Here is an 18,307-nt window from a genome sequence, read left to right as displayed (position 1 = left end):
TACAATGTGGACTGGTAGGATAATCGCCTGGTTAATGCTTGTTTGGAGTCTTCTGTCGCTCGTTATCCAACCTGCGACTGGCCTCCTCCAGTATCCAGCTGCTGAGCTTCTTTGACTGCGTCTTCTCTAGTCTGTGCCTCTGCTGTCGGTGCTGTATTTCGACCCGGACGTCATACTTCTCCCTCGTCGGAGATACATCCACCGTGGGTCTCGCCGGAGATTCCGAACGGACGTCTCGAAAGGAATTAACTCTTTTTGGTCTGATTTTCGGCACCCTCCACACAACACAGATAGGAACGCTGACCATAGCGTGTTGGCCAGCTTAGCTCGGTCGACTAACACCACTGTCAAATACGACAGCAACATTGTCAGCTTTGGTCTACTGAACATCCGCTCACTCACGAGCAAGGGACATCTCATTCAGGATCTCCTCATTGACCGTAAGTTTGACTTTCTCTGTTTAACTGAGACTTGGCAGCAACCTCAAGACTTTTCACAACTTAATGAATGCACCCCCCCGGGGTTTGTTTACACTTGTCAATCCCGTGCCTCTGGCCGTGGAGGAGGTGTCGCGATTATTTATCGCGAGAAGTGGAAAGTCCTGCCGTTGTCTGCTCCTGCTGTTAGCTCTTTTGAATCGACTGTGTGTCAACTGTCTGGCCCAGTTCCTACCATCATTGCAACTGTCTACCGTCCCCCTAAGTCAAACAACAATTTTTTGAACGATCTTGTTACCTTCCTTACTCATTTATCTGTAATTACCCCAAATATAATTCTGCTGGGGGATTTTAATGTACATCTGGACAATATCAATATCCCTCTCACTAGAGACTTTTTATCTTGCCTGGAGAGTTTTGGATACCAGCAGCACACTGATGTTCCTACCCATTGTAAAGGACATATCTTGGACCTGATCTGCTGCTCTGGTGTTGTTCCTTTTGATCTCACAGCAGATGAACTCACTATAACCGACCATTTTCTTCTTTCATTCAATGCCAAACTTACCTTTTCTGTTCCTAAGCTTCCACGTCTCATAGCCTTTCGCAACATTAAGAATATTAACTTGAATTTGCTGTTTTCTAGAATCGATTCCCAAATGGACTTTTATAATTTATCCACTCCCATAGAACTGGTCTCATATTATAACACCTGTCTTAATGGTATTCTTAATTCTCTGGCTCCGCTAAAAACCCGTTCTGTTACTTTTTCTTTTTCTGCCCCTTGGTTTACGCCTGAACTTCGGCTTCTGAAAGCTAAGGGCAGGCAACTTGAAAGGTTGTTTAAAAAATCCGGACTCTTTGTCCAAAAAGAGATGTATAAAAATCATCTTCTCTATTATAAGGATTGTATAGCTCAAACCAAGTCTAATTATTACACTCAGTTAATTACTCGTAATACAGGTAACACCAAGACTTTGTTTTCTTTACTTAATAATGTTACACAACCTCCAGACTCTTTACCATCTCACCTTTATTCAACTGCTTTCTGTAATTCTCTTATGTCTTTTTTCAACGAGAAAATCCAAAAGATACATCAGCACCTTGGTCCAGATCCTCTCTATATTCCTTCTGAACTACACTCGCCTATTCACTTTTTCTCTTCTTTCCAGCTTCCCACTTCCTCTGAAATTTCAGATCTCATCTGCAAATCCAAGTCATCTACTTGTCAGCTGGACCCCCTGCCTACAGTTCTGGTTAAAGCCTGCCTCCCCTCTCTAGTCCCTCTCATTTCTGCCATCATTCACTCTTCTCTCACTACTGGTATTATTCCCTCATCTTTTAAAACTGCTGCTATAACCCCAATACTAAAAAAACCTGGTGCTGATCCTACTAATTTCAATAATTTTCGCCCCATTTCTAACTTGCCCTTTATCTCCAAAATTCTTGAAAAAATAGTAGCTATCCAACTTCACACCCATTTATCTCACAATAATCTATATGAAAAGTCTGGTTTTCGCCCCCTTCATAGTACAGAAACGGCACTTGTTAAAATTACTAATGACCTCCTTATGGCTGCTGATTCTGGTCTAATCACTATTCTCATCCTCCTTGATCTGAGTGCGGCCTTTGATACTATTTGTCATACCACTCTCCTTAATAGATTATCTCTGATTGGCATTACCCACACTTCACTTGATTGGTTTAGATCCTACCTCTTAGTCCGCACTCAGTTCATACAACTTAAAACCTTCACATCCCAACCCACCACTGTTACTTCTGGTGTGCCCCAGGGCTCTGTCCTGGGGCCTTTTCTTTTTATTATTTACCTTCTTCCCCTTGGCAATATTTTTCGTAAATATAACATTAATTTTCACTGTTATGCTGATGACACCCAGCTCTACCTTGCTGGTAATCCCACCTCCTCTTTTCCACCACCCTCGCTTATTGACTGCATTGCTGAAATTAAATCCTGGTTTTCTTCAAATTTTCTTAAATTAAACAGTGACAAAACTGAGGTTCTCCTCATTGGTTCAAAATCATCATTATCCAAAACCAATAATCTTTCTCTTATTATTGATAACTCTGTTGTTTCCCCATCATCTCAGGTCAAGAGTCTGGGTGTCATCCACGACAGTACTCTATCTTTCCAATGTCACATTAATAACATCACCCGGTCTGCTTACTTCCACCTACGTAATATTAATCGCATTCGCCCCTCCCTCACTCCTCATACTACTGCCATTCTTGTTCATAGTCTTGTCACTTCTCGGCTGGACTACTGCAATTCACTCCTCTTTGGTCTCCCGAATAAATCTCTTCATAAGCTTCAGTTAGTCCAGAATTCTGCAGCACGTATCATCACTCAAATCCCATCTATTCACCATATTACTCCGGTCTTGCAGCAGCTTCATTGGCTCCCGATTAAGTTTCGTATTGATTTTAAGATTCTACTATTAACATTTAAGGCCATCTATAACCTCGCCCCTCCATATCTGTCTGACCTTCTTCATGTTGCCATTCCATCCCGTAACCTTAGATCCTCTTCCTCCACCCATCTGACTGTCCCTCCCGCCCATCTAACCACCATGGGGAGCAGAGCTTTCAGCCGTTCTGCTCCCAAGCTCTGGAATTCATTGCCTGCGGATCTCCGAAATATCAAATCATATTCATCCTTCAAATGTAAACTTAAAACGCATCTGTTTAAAATGGCTTTTTCTTTTTCCTCCTGATTATAATGGTTTTGTTTGGTTTTAATTTCTAGATTTTCTGATGTTTTAAGTTTTTTATAATTGTGTCTTTTATTTATTTATTTATTTATTTATTTATTTATTTATTGTTGTTCGGTGTCCTTGAGTTCCCTGAAAGGCGCCTTGTATAAATAAAATGTATTATTATTATTATTATTGTGTGATGTTGCGATGTCCACGGGTTTATTTAATGACCCAGCAGTTAAAAGTTTCTCGCTACAGCAATTTTAACTCTATTACAAAGTGATCCAAACTGTCGTTTATACCTCGTGTCTTCTCATTAAACTTGTATCTCGCGAATATGGCATTGCAAACGGCAGCGGGTCAGTTCACGTGCTTACGTGGGAGGCGTGATGACGCGATATATTTTGATATATATCAAAATACCCGCGCTTCGCAGCGGCGAAGTACTGCTTTAAAAATTTTATTAAGAAGAAAAGTAAACCTTTTTAAACTGAGGAAAACGAACCGGTTGTAATATGACCAAGCTGTGTGCTGAGTTTACTCTTGAGCATGAAATCTAACGTTGTTTGTGCCCTTCAGAATGAAAACAGTTTGCATTTACCTCTTTAATAAAAGGCGAGCTTTTAAGCCTGAGAAATCACCCCGTAAATGCACACGTTTAATTGCACATGTGTTAATATGTATGCTTACACAGTATTAAAAGACACTCAAAAATTAACGTCATTTACCTTCGTTCCCGCGTTTGACTCGTGCTGTAAATCTCTTCCTTGTTTTTAGTTCACGTGATTACGTAGGAGGTGTGATGACGCGATATGTGTCTCCGCCTCCTCCATTAGAGTATATGGACAAAAAACAGGTTCCAGTTATGACCATTACACGTAGAATTTTGAAATGAAACCTGCCTAATTTTTGTAAGTAAGCTGTAAGGAATGAGCCTGCCAAATTTCAGCCTTCTACCTACACGGGAAGTTGGAGAATTAGTGATGAGTCAGTCAGTGAGGGCTTTGCCTTTTATTAGTATAGATATATATATATATCTAAATCCCCGCGAAGTACTGCTTTTAAATTTTTATTAAGAAGAAAAGAAAACCTTTTTAAATTGAGGGAAAATATACTATTAACAATTTGTTAAGGATCTGTTTTTTTGTTAAGCTGCCTTTACACAGCCTCTCCGCTGTTTTATAAACGAACGCCATACAAGGCCATCCTTTCTCCTAGCTTAGCGGTTCTGTATTCTTTTATTGTTCGTTTATAAAGATTGTTATAGTTATTGTGTAGCTATTTGAGACTCACTGTTCTGTTCAGGTACCCATTTCCTTTATGTAGTCCGCGGATTCTCCGCTATTTTTTGTTCGTTTATTACGATTATAGTTATTTATTGATTCCCTTCTTTAGCTGACTGCCTGCTCATATAAGGCGCTCTGCTGTTTGTTTGTGAAGCAGCCTTAACACAGCTTTTCCGCTGTTTTATAAACGAACGCCATATAAGGTCTTCCTTTTTCCTTGCTTCGCCAAGGAAGGAGCCTTTTTATTTAATCCACGGGTTCTTCGCTTTTTTTTTTTTCTTTTTTTACGATTGTTATAGTTCTGTTTGTATACCATGTTGTCAGTTCAGCACTCCGGTTGTAATATGACAAAGCCGTGCAAGCTTACTGTTAAGAATGCAACGTATAGTTGTACAGGAGAAAAACAATCTTGCCTCAAATCAATGGCAACCTTTTGTAGGTCTATGAACTTAATTTAAACTTTAGGTTTACACGGTGCTTTGTTTGCGAAGTACCTGCACTCATGAATATGTCTATATGCGTCAGTCGCTCAAATCCCCGCGCGTCGCACCGGCGAAGTACTCTTTTTAAATTTTTATTAACTCTTTTAGGGCTAATTTTTTTTTTGTTTCTTTTCTTCCAGGGCTGAATATTTTTCCAAAAACTAACATTTTTAAAAAAAGAACACAAAGCAATTGTTTAACACATCAAATCAACAAAAAAATTTACTTTTGACAAATGTTACTGTCTTGCATGTTGTATGAGCCTGCATACTCTATGATTTCACATACATATCACATACATTTTACACAGCAAAGTCTGATCTCGCTCAAAGCAGCCAATTTCAGTCATTGCCACATTGCACTCCTTACAATATGTGTTGCTTTGATGCCTATTTTTCAATTGTCTGTTGCTGCACTTTCTAACATATATTGTTAGTGTGTACTGTAGAGAGACAAGTCACCCATTTGCCATCGTGCCATGCCACTGCCACCAAGTTTTCTGCCTGCATGAAAACCGTATTGTCACCTCTTTTCATCTTCTGAAACTTTATGAACTTTATGTATGGCATTATAGCCTGGCTCACCCCATGGGATATGCTTCTGTTTATTACAGAAGTGAATAAAACTTTGCAGCAGCACGTACCTAAGCCACCAGGGGACAAAACACGTTTGGACCAATGCCCCCTGAAGTTATATCACCAGTTCTGTCCCATCTCTATTTGTAATGCCACAGCGCGCTTCATCTCGTCTTTCGTTGTGGGTTTCCACTTTGAAAAACGAGAATGCGATGCAAACGCAGCCCACGATTCAAAAAAAATCTCTGCCTACCTGTTTGTCTCGTCTGACAGTAGCTGAAAAGCAGCATCAGGAGAGAGCAGCCTGAAGTACAGCAGCTGGTGATCTGTCGTGTCCAACAGCAAGCTATGCCGTCTTGTAAACTCAGGTAGCCAGATCGGCTCTCAACGGATCAATGTCTGTGTATTTATCCCATGCAAACTTTGCCGTAGATGCATCGGCTGCGCGACGGCACTCAACTGGCAGCAGATCCGCTGGCGCGGCATCGGCTGGTGTCTGATCAGCTGATGCCTGCTTCTAACTCTCTTGCTCGATCTCCTGATCACTGCCAATAAAGTCCGATTCTGAAAAAATCAAGAGTCCGACTCCGCGATAATGCGCAAAACATCGCCTGCCGAGTGTTTTCTTTTCTGCACTTGCTTCGCTGCCTTTTCACATGTCGGTGCCATCTTGCCTTTGTTTACATTTCGCAACTCACGCACACGCAATGTTTATTTGCCAAGTCAACGAGTCTAGCATTCCTCCAAGCACAGAGGGAATGCCTGTGACGTGACAGTGAGATTTGTCGCCATTAACAGCTGATTGTCGCCCCCTATCCCTGGATGTCGACTTTTGTCGACATTCGCCTTCAACCCCTCCTGTCTACAAAAGTCGACATCCGCCCTAAAAGAGTTAAGAAGAAAAGAAACCCTTTTTAAATTGAGGGAAAATATACCAATAACAATTTGTTAAGGATCTGTTTTTATGTGAAGCTGCCTTCACACAGCTTCTCTGCTGTTTTATAAACGAACGCCATATAAGGTCTTCCTTTTTCGTTGCTTCGCCAATGGAAGCAGCCTTTTTATTTAATCCACGGGTTGTCCGCTGTTTTTTTGTTCGTTTATTACGATTGTTATAGTTCTGTTTGTATACCACGTTGTCAGTTCAGCACTCCGGTTGTAATATGACCAAGCCGTGCAAGCACACTCTTGAGAATGCAACGTATAGTTGTACAGGAGAAAAGCAATCTTGCCTCAAATCAATGGCAACCTTTTGTAGGTCTATGAACTTAATTTAAACTATAGGTTTACACGGTGCTTTGTTTCCGACGTGCTGCGTTCAGTCAGTTCACGTGAGCTGCTGTCTTGTGTGATGTTGCGATGTCCACGGCTTTATTTAATGTTAGCTAAGACCCGGCACTTAAAAGTATCTCGCTACAGCAATTTTTAATCCGTTACAAAGTCATCCAAAGTCTTGTTTATATCTCGTGTCTTCTCATTAAACTTGTATCTCGAGAATATGGTATTGCAAACGGCAGCGGAAGCGTTTCTCATTAAACTTGTATCTCGTGAATATGGTATTGCAAACGGCAGCGGTAGTGTTTCTATAAACTTAATTTAAACTTACGTTTTACACCGTGCTTTGTTTCCGCAGTATCGAAGTGATCACTCGTGCTGCATTCAGTCAGTTCACGTGAGCCGCTCTCTTGTGCCTTCTCAATTGTGTAATGAATGTTTTCTTCAGCGCTCTTTGGGGTCTTCCTTGTTTTCAGTTCACGTGATTACGTAGGAGGCGTGATGAAGCGATACGCAACTCCGCCTCCTCCATTACAGTATATGGACAAAAAAGAGGTTCCAGTTATGACCATTACGCATAGAATTTCGAAATGAAACCTGCCTAACTTTTGTAAGTAAGCTGTAAGGAATGAGCCTGCCAAATTTCAGCCTTCCACCTACACGGGAAGTTGGAGAATTAGTGATGAGTGAGTGAGTGAGTGAGGGCTTTGCCTTTTATTATATTACTATAGATATTTATTTAAGTGCATTATGATTAAGGGACTGCGGTGGGTTGGCACCCTGCCCGGGATTGTTTCCTGCCTTGTGCCCTGAGTTGGCTGGGATTGGCTCCAGCAGACCCCCGTGACCCTGTGTTCGGATTCAGCGGGTTGGAAAATGGATGGATGGATGGATGATTAAGGGAGAAAGACATTTGAAATTCATATTATGAAGCTATTAATTTATCTAGCAAAACATTTACAGGGGGTCCTCGGGTTACGACAGAGTTCCGTTCCTACAACAGTGAAGTAACCCGAATTTTGGTGTAAGTCAAAACACACCCTAGCCTAAGTCACTTGCCTATCCTAACACATTTGCAAAATCATAATCTAGAACATAAAAACACAACTAAGCCACAGAAAAAGGAAAAGGACATAAATATACTGTACTCTACAATGTACTGTAGTAACAGAAAAAATGACAAAAAATAAATGTAAAAAAAATTCCTTAACTTTATTCTTTCTAATCTCTATACAGTGTCTAATTTCACTTCCATAGTGATGGTTTTCCTCTTCTTCGAAGTACTACCATCTGAAGACTGACTTTCATTTAGGAGCCATGATAAGGGCCAAAAAGTCACCAAACAAAGCAACACAAATGGAACACTTGTGCTGCACACAACCAAACTAGTTCACCATGTAGTCTATAAGTACAATGCTAACGGCATAAGCCGAAACACTCACGTCCAAATTTTTTAAAGTTTTATGGGAGTGAGCGTTTTAAACTTGAAATGTTGTATGTCAAAACATCGTAACCCGAGGACCCCCTGTAATTTCAAGGTAATCTATCTGTCAAACTGTTCTTTCAAAAAAAAAACATGAAACTTGATTACTTTTTAAAGTAGAATTTACCACTAAGTATTACTTACAGTTCAGACATTTTAAACTTTCAGTACAGTTCTTTTAAATCTTTACCGTTTAATAAAGAGGTGCCTAAGGGAACGGTTTCAGGGATGTTGTCCCGACTGTAGATAGAGTGCTGAAACTCTGGAGTGCAGTCATTTTCATCATTGATGTTCAAAACAAGCTGCAACAGCATCAAAATAATCCAATGATTTAAGTTTACACTTTCACAAACAGTTTGATATATTAAAATGTATATATATTTTTATTTCAAATGTAATACATTAAAATCTCTCTTTACCAACCAGAACAGTTTGTAGGGTGTTTCTACTTTCCTGGTAAAGACTGTCCTGTTTACTTCTTTCAAATTCTCACTACCAGCATGGTTGCAGCTATACAAATATGCAATGACTATTTTGCACATCATAGTTGTGCAGATTTAACAGATGTTATGGTTGTAGAGAACAGCTTAGAGCTTGGCCCGTGAAACTAGCAGCAGGTGCCATTGACAGAGGAAGTAAATCTTGCAGTCTAGAAAATCTATAAAATATAACTAAACATTATTTATACAAAGTCATAAACATTTTTAGGCAATGCAGCATTATGTGGTTATACAACTCATCTTTAATCTGTTTTAGATTTATTTATTTAGTTACAGTTGATCTCAATAATTCTCCCAAGCCATAGCAATATTACTGCCAGAGTATTTCTCATTTCCCATTTTAAAAAGAATAACTTTTAAATATCCTCCAACTTTCTGATAATTTGTAATCTACTGTCACTGTATATCATACAATAATATAACAAATTGTAAAATGGAACCATCATGAAAGCTATGTAACCAAGTGCATTCTGTTTTTGGTAAAAATGAATTATACATAGTAGGAAGCTGAATATTTTTCACACCATATCTAAAGAAGTTTCTATCTACGTTTGCCAGATTTAGATTATGAAATTGCAACTGCTTTTTAAGAAACATCCCAGAGGTCTACATAGCATGTCTAAAAACTACATAAATGTACAGTAAAAAATATGAAAGTACAGTGCTTTAAGAAATTAGCTGTGTTAAATCAGTGTTACCATAAACTAATATTCCAGAAGAATATAATAAAATGATAAAATTAAACTTTAATTACTAGTAATTATAAAAAAGAAACATGAAGAGGAATACCTCTGTGACGCTATTCAGGCTAGTTCCCAGTTCTTGTGCTTGTATCAGAAGGTGATATAAGTGATGTTCACTCTCATAGTCCACACTGTGCAGCACACTTAGCTCTCCTGTTTCCTGGTTCATGCTGAATAGACTACTGGGATTTGTGAGCAGGTAGTACAGCAAAGGCTGATTTTGGAATGAAACTGCCTCCACAATTGCCACTCTGCTTATGAGAAAAAAAGGTATATTTCAGCAATAAAACTGATTTTTAAAGCCATCTCATTCATCTAGTTTACAATAAATATCTGACTTTTAGTAATTCTGAAAATGACTCAGAATAAAGAAAACAGCAGTAGCATCACTATTAGCACCATCCATCCATCCATCCATTCTCTTCCGCTTATGCGAGATCAGGTCGCAGGGGCAGCAGCTTGAGCAGAGATGCCCAGACTTCCCTCTCCCTGGCCACTTCTACAAGATTTTCCAGGGGAGTTCCGAGGTGTTCCCAGGTCAGCCGAGAGACATAGTCCCTCTAGCTTGTCCTGGGTCTTCCCAGGGGCCTCCTCCTGGTTAGACGTGCCCGGAACACCTCACCAGGAAGGCGTCCAGGAGGCATCCTGATCAGATGCCCGAGCCACCTCATCTGACTCCTCTCAATGCGGAGGAGCAGTGGCTCAACTCTGAGCTCCTCCCGGATGACCGAGCTTCTCACCCTATCTTTAAGGGAAAGCCCAGACACCCTCAAGGGCAAAACTCATTTCAGCTGCTTATATTCGCAATCTCATTCTTTCGGTCACTACCCATAGCTCATGACCATAGGTGAGGGTAGGAACATAGATCGACTGGTAAATTGAGAGCTTTGCTTTTCGGAAAAGCGCCTTTTTCACCAGGACAGACCGATGCAGAGCCCGCATCACTACGGATGCCGCACTGATCCGCTTGTCGATCTCCCGCTCTATCCTTTCCTCACTCGTGAACAAGATTACGAGATACTTGAACTCCTCCACTTGGGGTAGGATCTCTCTCCCAATCCTGAGAGGGCACTCCACCCTTTTCCAGCTGAGAACCATGGTCTCGGATTTGGAGGTGCTGATTCCCATCCCAGCCGCTTCACACTTGGCTGCGAACCAATCCAGACAGAGCTGAAGATCACGGCCTGACAAAACAAACAGGACAACATCATCTGCAAAAAGCAGTGACCCAACCCTGAGCCCACCAAACCGGACCCCCTCAACGCCCTGACTGCACCTAGAAATTCTGTCCATAAAAGTTATGAACAGAATCGGTGACAAAGGGCATCCCTGGTGGAATCCAACTCTCATCAGAAATGGGTTCGACTTACTGCCGGCAATGCGGACCAAGCTCTGACACTGGCTGTACAGGGACCGAACAGCCCTTATCAGGGTGTCTAGTACCCCATACTCCCGGAGCAACCCCCAGAGGATTCCCTGAGTATCACAGTCGAACGCCTTTTCCAAGTCCACAAAACACATGTAGACTGGTTGGGCAAACTCCCATGCACTCTCCAGGACTCTGCCAAGGGTGTAGAGCTGGTCCACTGTTCCACGACTAGGACAAAAAGCACACTGTTTCTCCTGAATCCAAGGTTCGACTATCTGACGTACCCTCCTCTCCAGGACCCCCGAATAGACTTTTCCAGGGAGGCTGAGGAATGTGATCCCCCTGTAGTTGGAACACACCCTCCGATCCCCCTTCTTAAAGAGGGGGACCACCACCCCGGTCTGCCAATCCAGAGGCACTGTCCCCAAAGTCTATGCGATGTAACAGAGGCGTGTCAACCAAAACAGTCCTACAACATCCAGAGCCTTGAGGAACTCTGGGCGTATCTCATCCACCCCCGGGGCCCTGCTACCAAGGAGTTTTTTGACTACCTCGGTGACCTCTGTCCACCTCTGAGTCCCCAGGCTCTGCTTCCTCACTGGAAGACATGTTAGTAGGATTGAGGAGGTCTTCGAAGTACTCCCCCCACGACCCACAACGTCCCGAGGTGAGGTCAGCAGTGCACCATTCCCATCATATACAGTGTTGACACTGCACTGCTTCCCCTTCCTGAGACGCAGGATGATGGACCAGAATCTCCTCAAAGCTGTCCGGAAGTTGTTCTCCATGGCCTCCCCAAGCTCCTCCCATGCCCGAGTTTTTGCCTTAGCAACCACCGAAGCCACATTCCGCTTGGCCTGCCAGTACCTGTTAGCCACCTCTGGAGTCCCACAGGACAAAAGGGTCCTGTAGTACTCCTTCTTCAGCTTGATGGCATCCCTCACCGCTGGTGTCTACCAACGGGCTCGGGGATTGCCACCACGACAGGCACCGACCACCTTACGGCCACAGCTCTGGTCAGCCGCCTCAACAATAGAGGCACAAAACATAGCCCATTCAGACTCAATGTCCCCCACCTCCCTCGGAACGTGGCCGAAGTTCTGCCGGAGGTGGGAGTTGAAGCTACTTCTGACAGGGGACTCTGCAAGACGTTCCCAGCAGACCCTCACAATACGTTTGGGCCTAAAAGGCCTGACTGGCATTATCCCCCACCTACGAAGCCAACTCACCACCAGGTGGTGATCAGTTGACAGCTCTGCCACTCTCTTCGCCAGGGTGTCCAGGACATGTGACGACAAGTACGATGACACGACCACGAAGTTCATCATCGAACTGAGGCCTTGGGTGTTCTGGTGTCGGGTGTACATATGAACACCTCTATACATCGGACTATGACTTATGGCTCAGGCGCCGCCGAGAGTAGCAGCCTTTTCGGCAGCTCCGTGTACGACTTTATTTTTCTACTTTTATTTTTCTCTTTTTTATTGATCACTCCTATCACTTTATTTTATGTGGATTCGTTCCCTGGACACACTTACTTTTACAACGTGGGCATGGATTTTTACACGCCGAGACTCGTCTATTCAAGTACTCAACTTCGAGCGCTGAGAACAAATGCCAGTGCCGGTGTGGTTCCCTATCTACCTGACGAGCTAAGAAGTCGGTATCGTGGCAGCAGAGCGGGCACTAAGTTAAAAATGAAGCGGCTTGCGATAAAGTGGAGTTTTAAGCCTTCGATACCTTCTGTGATTCTGGGAAATGTGAACTCAATCTCAAATAAGATCGACGAACTGGCTGCACTGGTGAAAAATGTCAGAACCTACAGAGAATGCAGTTTGTTGTGCTTTTGCGAAACGTGGCTAACTACCACCATCCCAGACGCTAACGTGGAGCTGCCCAGGTTTAGCACAGTTAGAGCAGACAGAGATGCAAGTACCTGCGGGAAGCACAAAGGAGGAGGACTCGCTCTCTATGTTAATACACGGTGGTGTAACTCTGGACATGTTAACGTCAAAGTCTCCACATGCTGCAGGGACATTGAACTGTTGGCGATAAGTTTGCATCCCTATTACTTGCCCAGAGAGTTTGGACACGTCATTGTTGTTATTGCTTACATCACTCCTTGGGCGGACGTGGATACAGCGAGTGACGTCATCCATTCTGCTGTTGCTAAGTTACAAACGCAGCACCCTGAGGCGCTTGTGCTAATCGCTGGAGACTTTAACCATGTGACGCTGGACAAAACATTACCTGCTTTCTCCCAGTATGTGGACTGTAATACCCAGGGAAATAAGACTATTGATTTACTGTATGCAAACGTTAAAGACGCATACAGCGCCACCCCGCTGCCTGCGCTTGGGAAAGCAGATCAAACCTGGTTCTGCTTCAGCCTCACTACAAACCAAGAGTAAGGGTCCTACCTACAACCACACGCTCATTCAGGAAGTGGTCCCCGGAGGCAGAGAAGGCTCTGAGAGAATGCCTTGGAACTACAGACTGGGATATCCTGCAGGGATCACATAGTGAGAACATTGAGGAGGTTGTTGACTGCACTACTGACTACATCAACTTCTGTATGGACATTGTAGTTCCAGTAAGAACTGTACGCTGCTATGCTAACAACAAGCCATGGATTACAAGTGACATCGAGGGCCTTTTGAACCAGAAGAAAAGGGCTTTTAAAGGCGGTGATCAGCATGAGCTCAAGCGCATGCAGAAGGAACTCCGAGTCCAGCTCAGGCCGGCAAAGGAGCAGTACAGGAGAAAGCTGGAGCAGAAGTTGCAGAATAACAGCATGAAGGAGGTGTGGGATGGGATGAAGATCATCACTGGCTGCAGCTCGAAGCAGGGTGCCACCATCGAGAGAGACGTGAAGAGAGCAAACCAAATGAACAACTTCTTTAACAGGTTTGACCGCCCTAACCCACTCTCACTCTCACCTCGGAGTACTGCACCCTTCACACATCCTTCTGCTGATACCAGCATAGGAGAGACATCCCCACCCACAATTACAACAGCGCAGGTGTGGAGAGAGCTGAGGAGACTTTGTGCCAGCAAAGCAGCAGGTCCAGATGGAGTATCGCCACGACTGCTGAAGGTCTGTGCATCGGAGTTGTGGGGTCCTCTACAGCGCATCTTCAACTTGAGCCTGGAACAGGGGAGAGTCCCAAGGCTTTGGAAAACATCTTGCATCACCCGAGTCCCAAAGGTATCACGTCCTAGTGAGCTGAATGACTTCCGGCCTGTTGCTCTGACATCACATGTGATGAAGACCATGGAGAGGCTGCTGCTTCACCACCTGAGGCCACAGGTTCAACACGCCCTTGACCCTCTGCAGTTTGCATATCAGGACAAGGTGGGAGCGGAGGATGCCATCATCAATATGCTACACCGATCCCTCTCCCACTTGGACAGAGGCAGTGGTGCTGTAAGAATTATGTTTCTAGACTTCTCTAGCACCTTCAACACAATCCAACCTCTGCTCCTTAGGGACAAGCTGACAGAGATGGGAGTAGATTCATACCTGGTGGCATGGATCGTGGACTATCTTAAAGACAGACCTCAGTATGTGCGTCTTGGGAACTGCACGTCTGACATTGTGGTCAGCAACACAGGAGCACCACAGGGGACTGTACTTTCGCCGGTCCTGTTCAGCCTATATACATCGGACTTCCAATACAACTCAGAGTCCTGCCACGTGCAAAAGTTCGCTGACGACACTGCTATTGTGGGCTGCATCAGGAGTAAGCAGGAGGAGGAGTACAGGGACCTAATCAATGACTTTGTTAAATGGTGCGACTCAAACCACCTACACCTGAACACCAGCAAAACCAAGGAGCTGGTGGTGGATTTTAGGAGGCCCAGACCCCTCATGGACCACGTGATCATCAGAGGTGACTGTGTGAAGATGGTGCAGACCTATAAATACCTGGGAGTGCAGCTGGATGATAAATTAGACTGGACTGCCAATACTGATGCTCTGTGTAAGAAAGGACAGAGCCGGTTATACTTCCTTAGAAGGCTGGCATCCTTCAGCATCTGCAATAAGATGCTGCAGATGTTCTATCAGACGGTTGTGGCGAGCGCCCTCTTCTACGCGGTGGTGTGCTGGGGAGGAAGCATTAAGAAGAAAGACGCCTCACGCCTAGACAAACTGGTGAGGAAGGCAGGTTCTATTGTTGGCATGGAGCTGGACAGTTTGACATCTGTGGCACAGCGACGGGCACTAAGCAGGCTCCTATCAATTATAGAGAATCCACTGCATCCACTAAACAGTGTCATCTCCAGACAGAACAGCAGCTTCAGCGACAGACTGCTGTCACTGTCCTGCTCCACTGACAGACTGAGAAGATCGTTCCTCCCCCAAACTATGCGACTTTTCAGTTCCACCCGGGGGGGTAAACGCTAACATTATACAAAGTTATTGTCTGTTTTTACCTGCATTATTATCAATCTTTAATTTAATATTGTTTTTTGTATCAGTATGCAGCTGCTGGAGTATGTGAATTTCCCCTTGGGATTAATAAAGTATCTATCTATCTATCTATCTATCTATCTATCTATCTATCTATCTATCTATCTATCTATCTATCTATCTATCTATCTATCTATCTATCTATCTATCTATCTATCTATCTATCTATCTATGCGTGAACATGGTGTTCGTTATGGACAATCCGCGCAGAAGTCCAATAACAAAACACCACTTGGGTTCAGGCTCCAGAGGGGGGCCCCATTGACCCGCGTCCAGGTGAGGGAAAACGCCATCCAATGTTTGTATGCATCATAGGAGGTTTTCTGAACCGCTCTTTGTCACGTCCCTCACCTAGGACCAGTTTGCCTTGGGTGACCCTACCAGGGGCATAAAGCCCCAGACAACAGAGCTACTAGGATCATTGGGACACTCAAATCCCTCCACCACGATAAGGTGTAGTCTCGAGGAGGGGACTATTAGCACCAATTATTAGTAATGCTATTTAAGCTGATTTGTAGATTTTTTTCCATTATAAAAAGTTTAGACAGGATTGCAGGATCTAAAATTATATATGTACTGTATATCTATATACTGTACATAAAAGCCAAATACCACTGACTCACTCATCACGAAATCTCCCGAACCATGAGGACTTGGGACTTGAAATTTGGATGTTACCCTTGTAAGTTACCCTTGGCCATAAATGCTTGCTAAGAAACAGTTTTAAAAATTTCGTGGTCCAAGCGCGAAATTTCTTATAGTTTTTTAGACCTGTTTGTATGTCTGTCTGGTTTTCATGAGAGAACTACTTAATGGATTTAGATTGGGTTTTTTTCTATAATGTGCTTGAACATTCTGTTGATTTTGCGACTTCCTCATCATGCTAAGTATCATAGTTCGCTTGCGGTACTGATTTATTAGCGCAAATCCGAGAGAGACTCCTCAGGCTGCGGGGAGGGTGGCGGGGCCTTCCTCACTCACACGTCTGCCTTGCGGTTTAATCTTAACTCCGCTTAGTTAGCAAACGAGAGAACTACTTAACAGATTTAGATCTTTTTTTTTAATCTATAATTTGCTTGAACATTCAGGTTGATTTTGCAACTTCTCTCATTGCGCTAAAAAAATGGTTCACTTGCAGAAGCAATATACAGTATTCACGTTAAACCGAGACAGAGGCTGTGGGCCAAGGGGAGGGGGAACAGTGACGTCAGAAGTAGAGAGCTAGACGGGGCCCTCCTCACTGTCCTGTTTCACTTCGCGGGCGAAGCTGCTGGGGGTGGCTAGTACTGTATATATGTACGTACTGTATGTGTATATACAGTGGGGCAAAAAAGTATTTAGTCAGCCACCAATTGTGCAAGTTCTCTCCACTTAAAAAGATGAGAGAGGCCTGTAATTTTCATCATAGGTATACCTCAACTATGAGAGACAAAATGAGAAAGAAAATCCAGAAAATCACATTGTTTGATTTTTGAAGAATTTATTTGCAAATTATGGTGGAAAAAAAGTATTTGGTCAATAGCAAAAGTTCATCTCAATACTTTGTTATATACCCTTTGTTGGCAATGACAAAGGTCAAACGTTTTCTGTAAGTCTTCACAAGATTTTCACACACTGTTGCTGGTATTTTGGCCCATTCCTTCATGCAGATCTCTAGAGCAGTGATGTTTTGGGGCTGTCGCTGGGCAACATGGACTTTCAACTCCCTCCAAAGATTTTCTATGGGGTTGAGATCTAGAGACTGGCTAGGCCACTCCAGGACCTTGAAATGCTTCTTACGAAGCCACTCCTTCGTTACCCGGGCGGTGTGTTTGGGATCATTGTCATGCTGAAAGACCCAGCCACATTTCATCTTCAATGCCCTTGCTGATGGAAGGAGGTTTTCACTCAAAATCTGATGATACATGGCCCCATTCATTCTTTCCTTTACACGGATCAGTCGTCCTGGTCCCTTTGCAGAAAAACAGCCCCAAAACATGATGTTTCCACCCCCATGCTTTACAGTAGGTATGGTGTTCTTTGGATGCAACTCAGCATTCTTTCTCCTCCAAACACGACAAGCAGAGTTTTTTTCATCTGACCATATGACATTCTCCCAGTCCTCTTCTGGATCATCCAAATGCTCTCTAGCAAACTTCAGACGGGCCTGCACATGTACTGGCTTAAGCAGGGGGACACGTCTGGCACTGCAGGATTTCAGTCCCTGGCGGCGTAGTATGTTACTGATGGTAGCCTTTGTTACTTTGGTCCCAGCTCTCTGCAGGTCATTCACTAGGTCCCCCCGTGTGGTTCTGGGATTTTTGCTCACCGTTCTTGTGATCATTTTGACCCCATGGGGTGAGATCTTGTGTGGAGCCCCAGATCGAGGGAGATTATCAGTGGTCTTGTATGTCTTCCATTTTCTAATAATTGCTCCCACAGTTGATTTCTTCACACCAAGCTGCTTACCTATTGCAGATTCAGTCTTCCCAGTCTGGTGCAGGTCTATAATTTTGTTTCTGGTGTCCTTTGACAGCTCTTTGGTCTTGGCCATAGTGGAGTTTGGAGTGTGACTGTTTGAGGTTGTGGACAGGTGTCTTTTATATTGATAACGAGTTCAAACAGGTGCCATTAATACAGGTAACAGGTGGAGGACAGAGGAGCCTCTTACAGAAGAAGTTACAGGTCTGTGAGAGCCAGAAATCTTGCTTGTTTGTAGGTGACCAAATACTTATTTTCCACCATAACTTGCAAATAAATTCTTTAAAATCAGACAATGTGATTTTCTGGATTTTTTTTCTCATTTTGTCTCTCATAGTTGAGGTATACCTATGATGAAAAGTACAGGCCTCTCTCATCTTTTTAATTGGGTGAACTTGCACAATTGATGGCTGACTAAATACTTTTTTGCCCCACTGTATATATATAGTGGCAGTCGGCTGGGGACTGTGTCCAGCCGGGATGCCTGGAAGGACCGGGAGAGGGACTAT

General features: G+C 43.5%; 1 protein-coding gene and 1 long non-coding RNA gene across 2 annotated transcripts in view; one reads left to right on the top strand and one right to left on the bottom strand.

Annotated features, from left to right (window-relative positions):
* The window catches only part of LOC127530104 (uncharacterized), a 589,449-nt gene that overhangs the window by 97,306 nt on the left and 473,836 nt on the right, over positions 1-18,307 (top strand). The window lies entirely within an intron of this gene.
* si:dkey-22o22.2 (neural-cadherin) overlaps positions 1-18,307 on the bottom strand; it is a 299,017-nt gene that overhangs the window by 219,452 nt on the left and 61,258 nt on the right. Inside the window, exons 4-5 of the mRNA XM_028817759.2 lie at positions 9,542-9,746; positions 8,443-8,554 (exon numbers count right to left, since the gene is read on the bottom strand). Coding sequence (XP_028673592.2) covers positions 8,443-8,554; positions 9,542-9,746 — 317 coding nt within the window. The remainder of the gene's footprint in view (positions 1-8,442; positions 8,555-9,541; positions 9,747-18,307) is intronic.

Source organism: Erpetoichthys calabaricus, chromosome 13 (genome assembly GCF_900747795.2).
Source record: "Erpetoichthys calabaricus chromosome 13, fErpCal1.3, whole genome shotgun sequence".
In the NCBI taxonomy this organism is placed as follows: Eukaryota; Metazoa; Chordata; class Cladistia; order Polypteriformes; family Polypteridae; genus Erpetoichthys; species Erpetoichthys calabaricus.
Note: the sequence above shows the minus strand (reverse complement) of the source record. Positions and strands in the feature narration are given on the sequence as shown.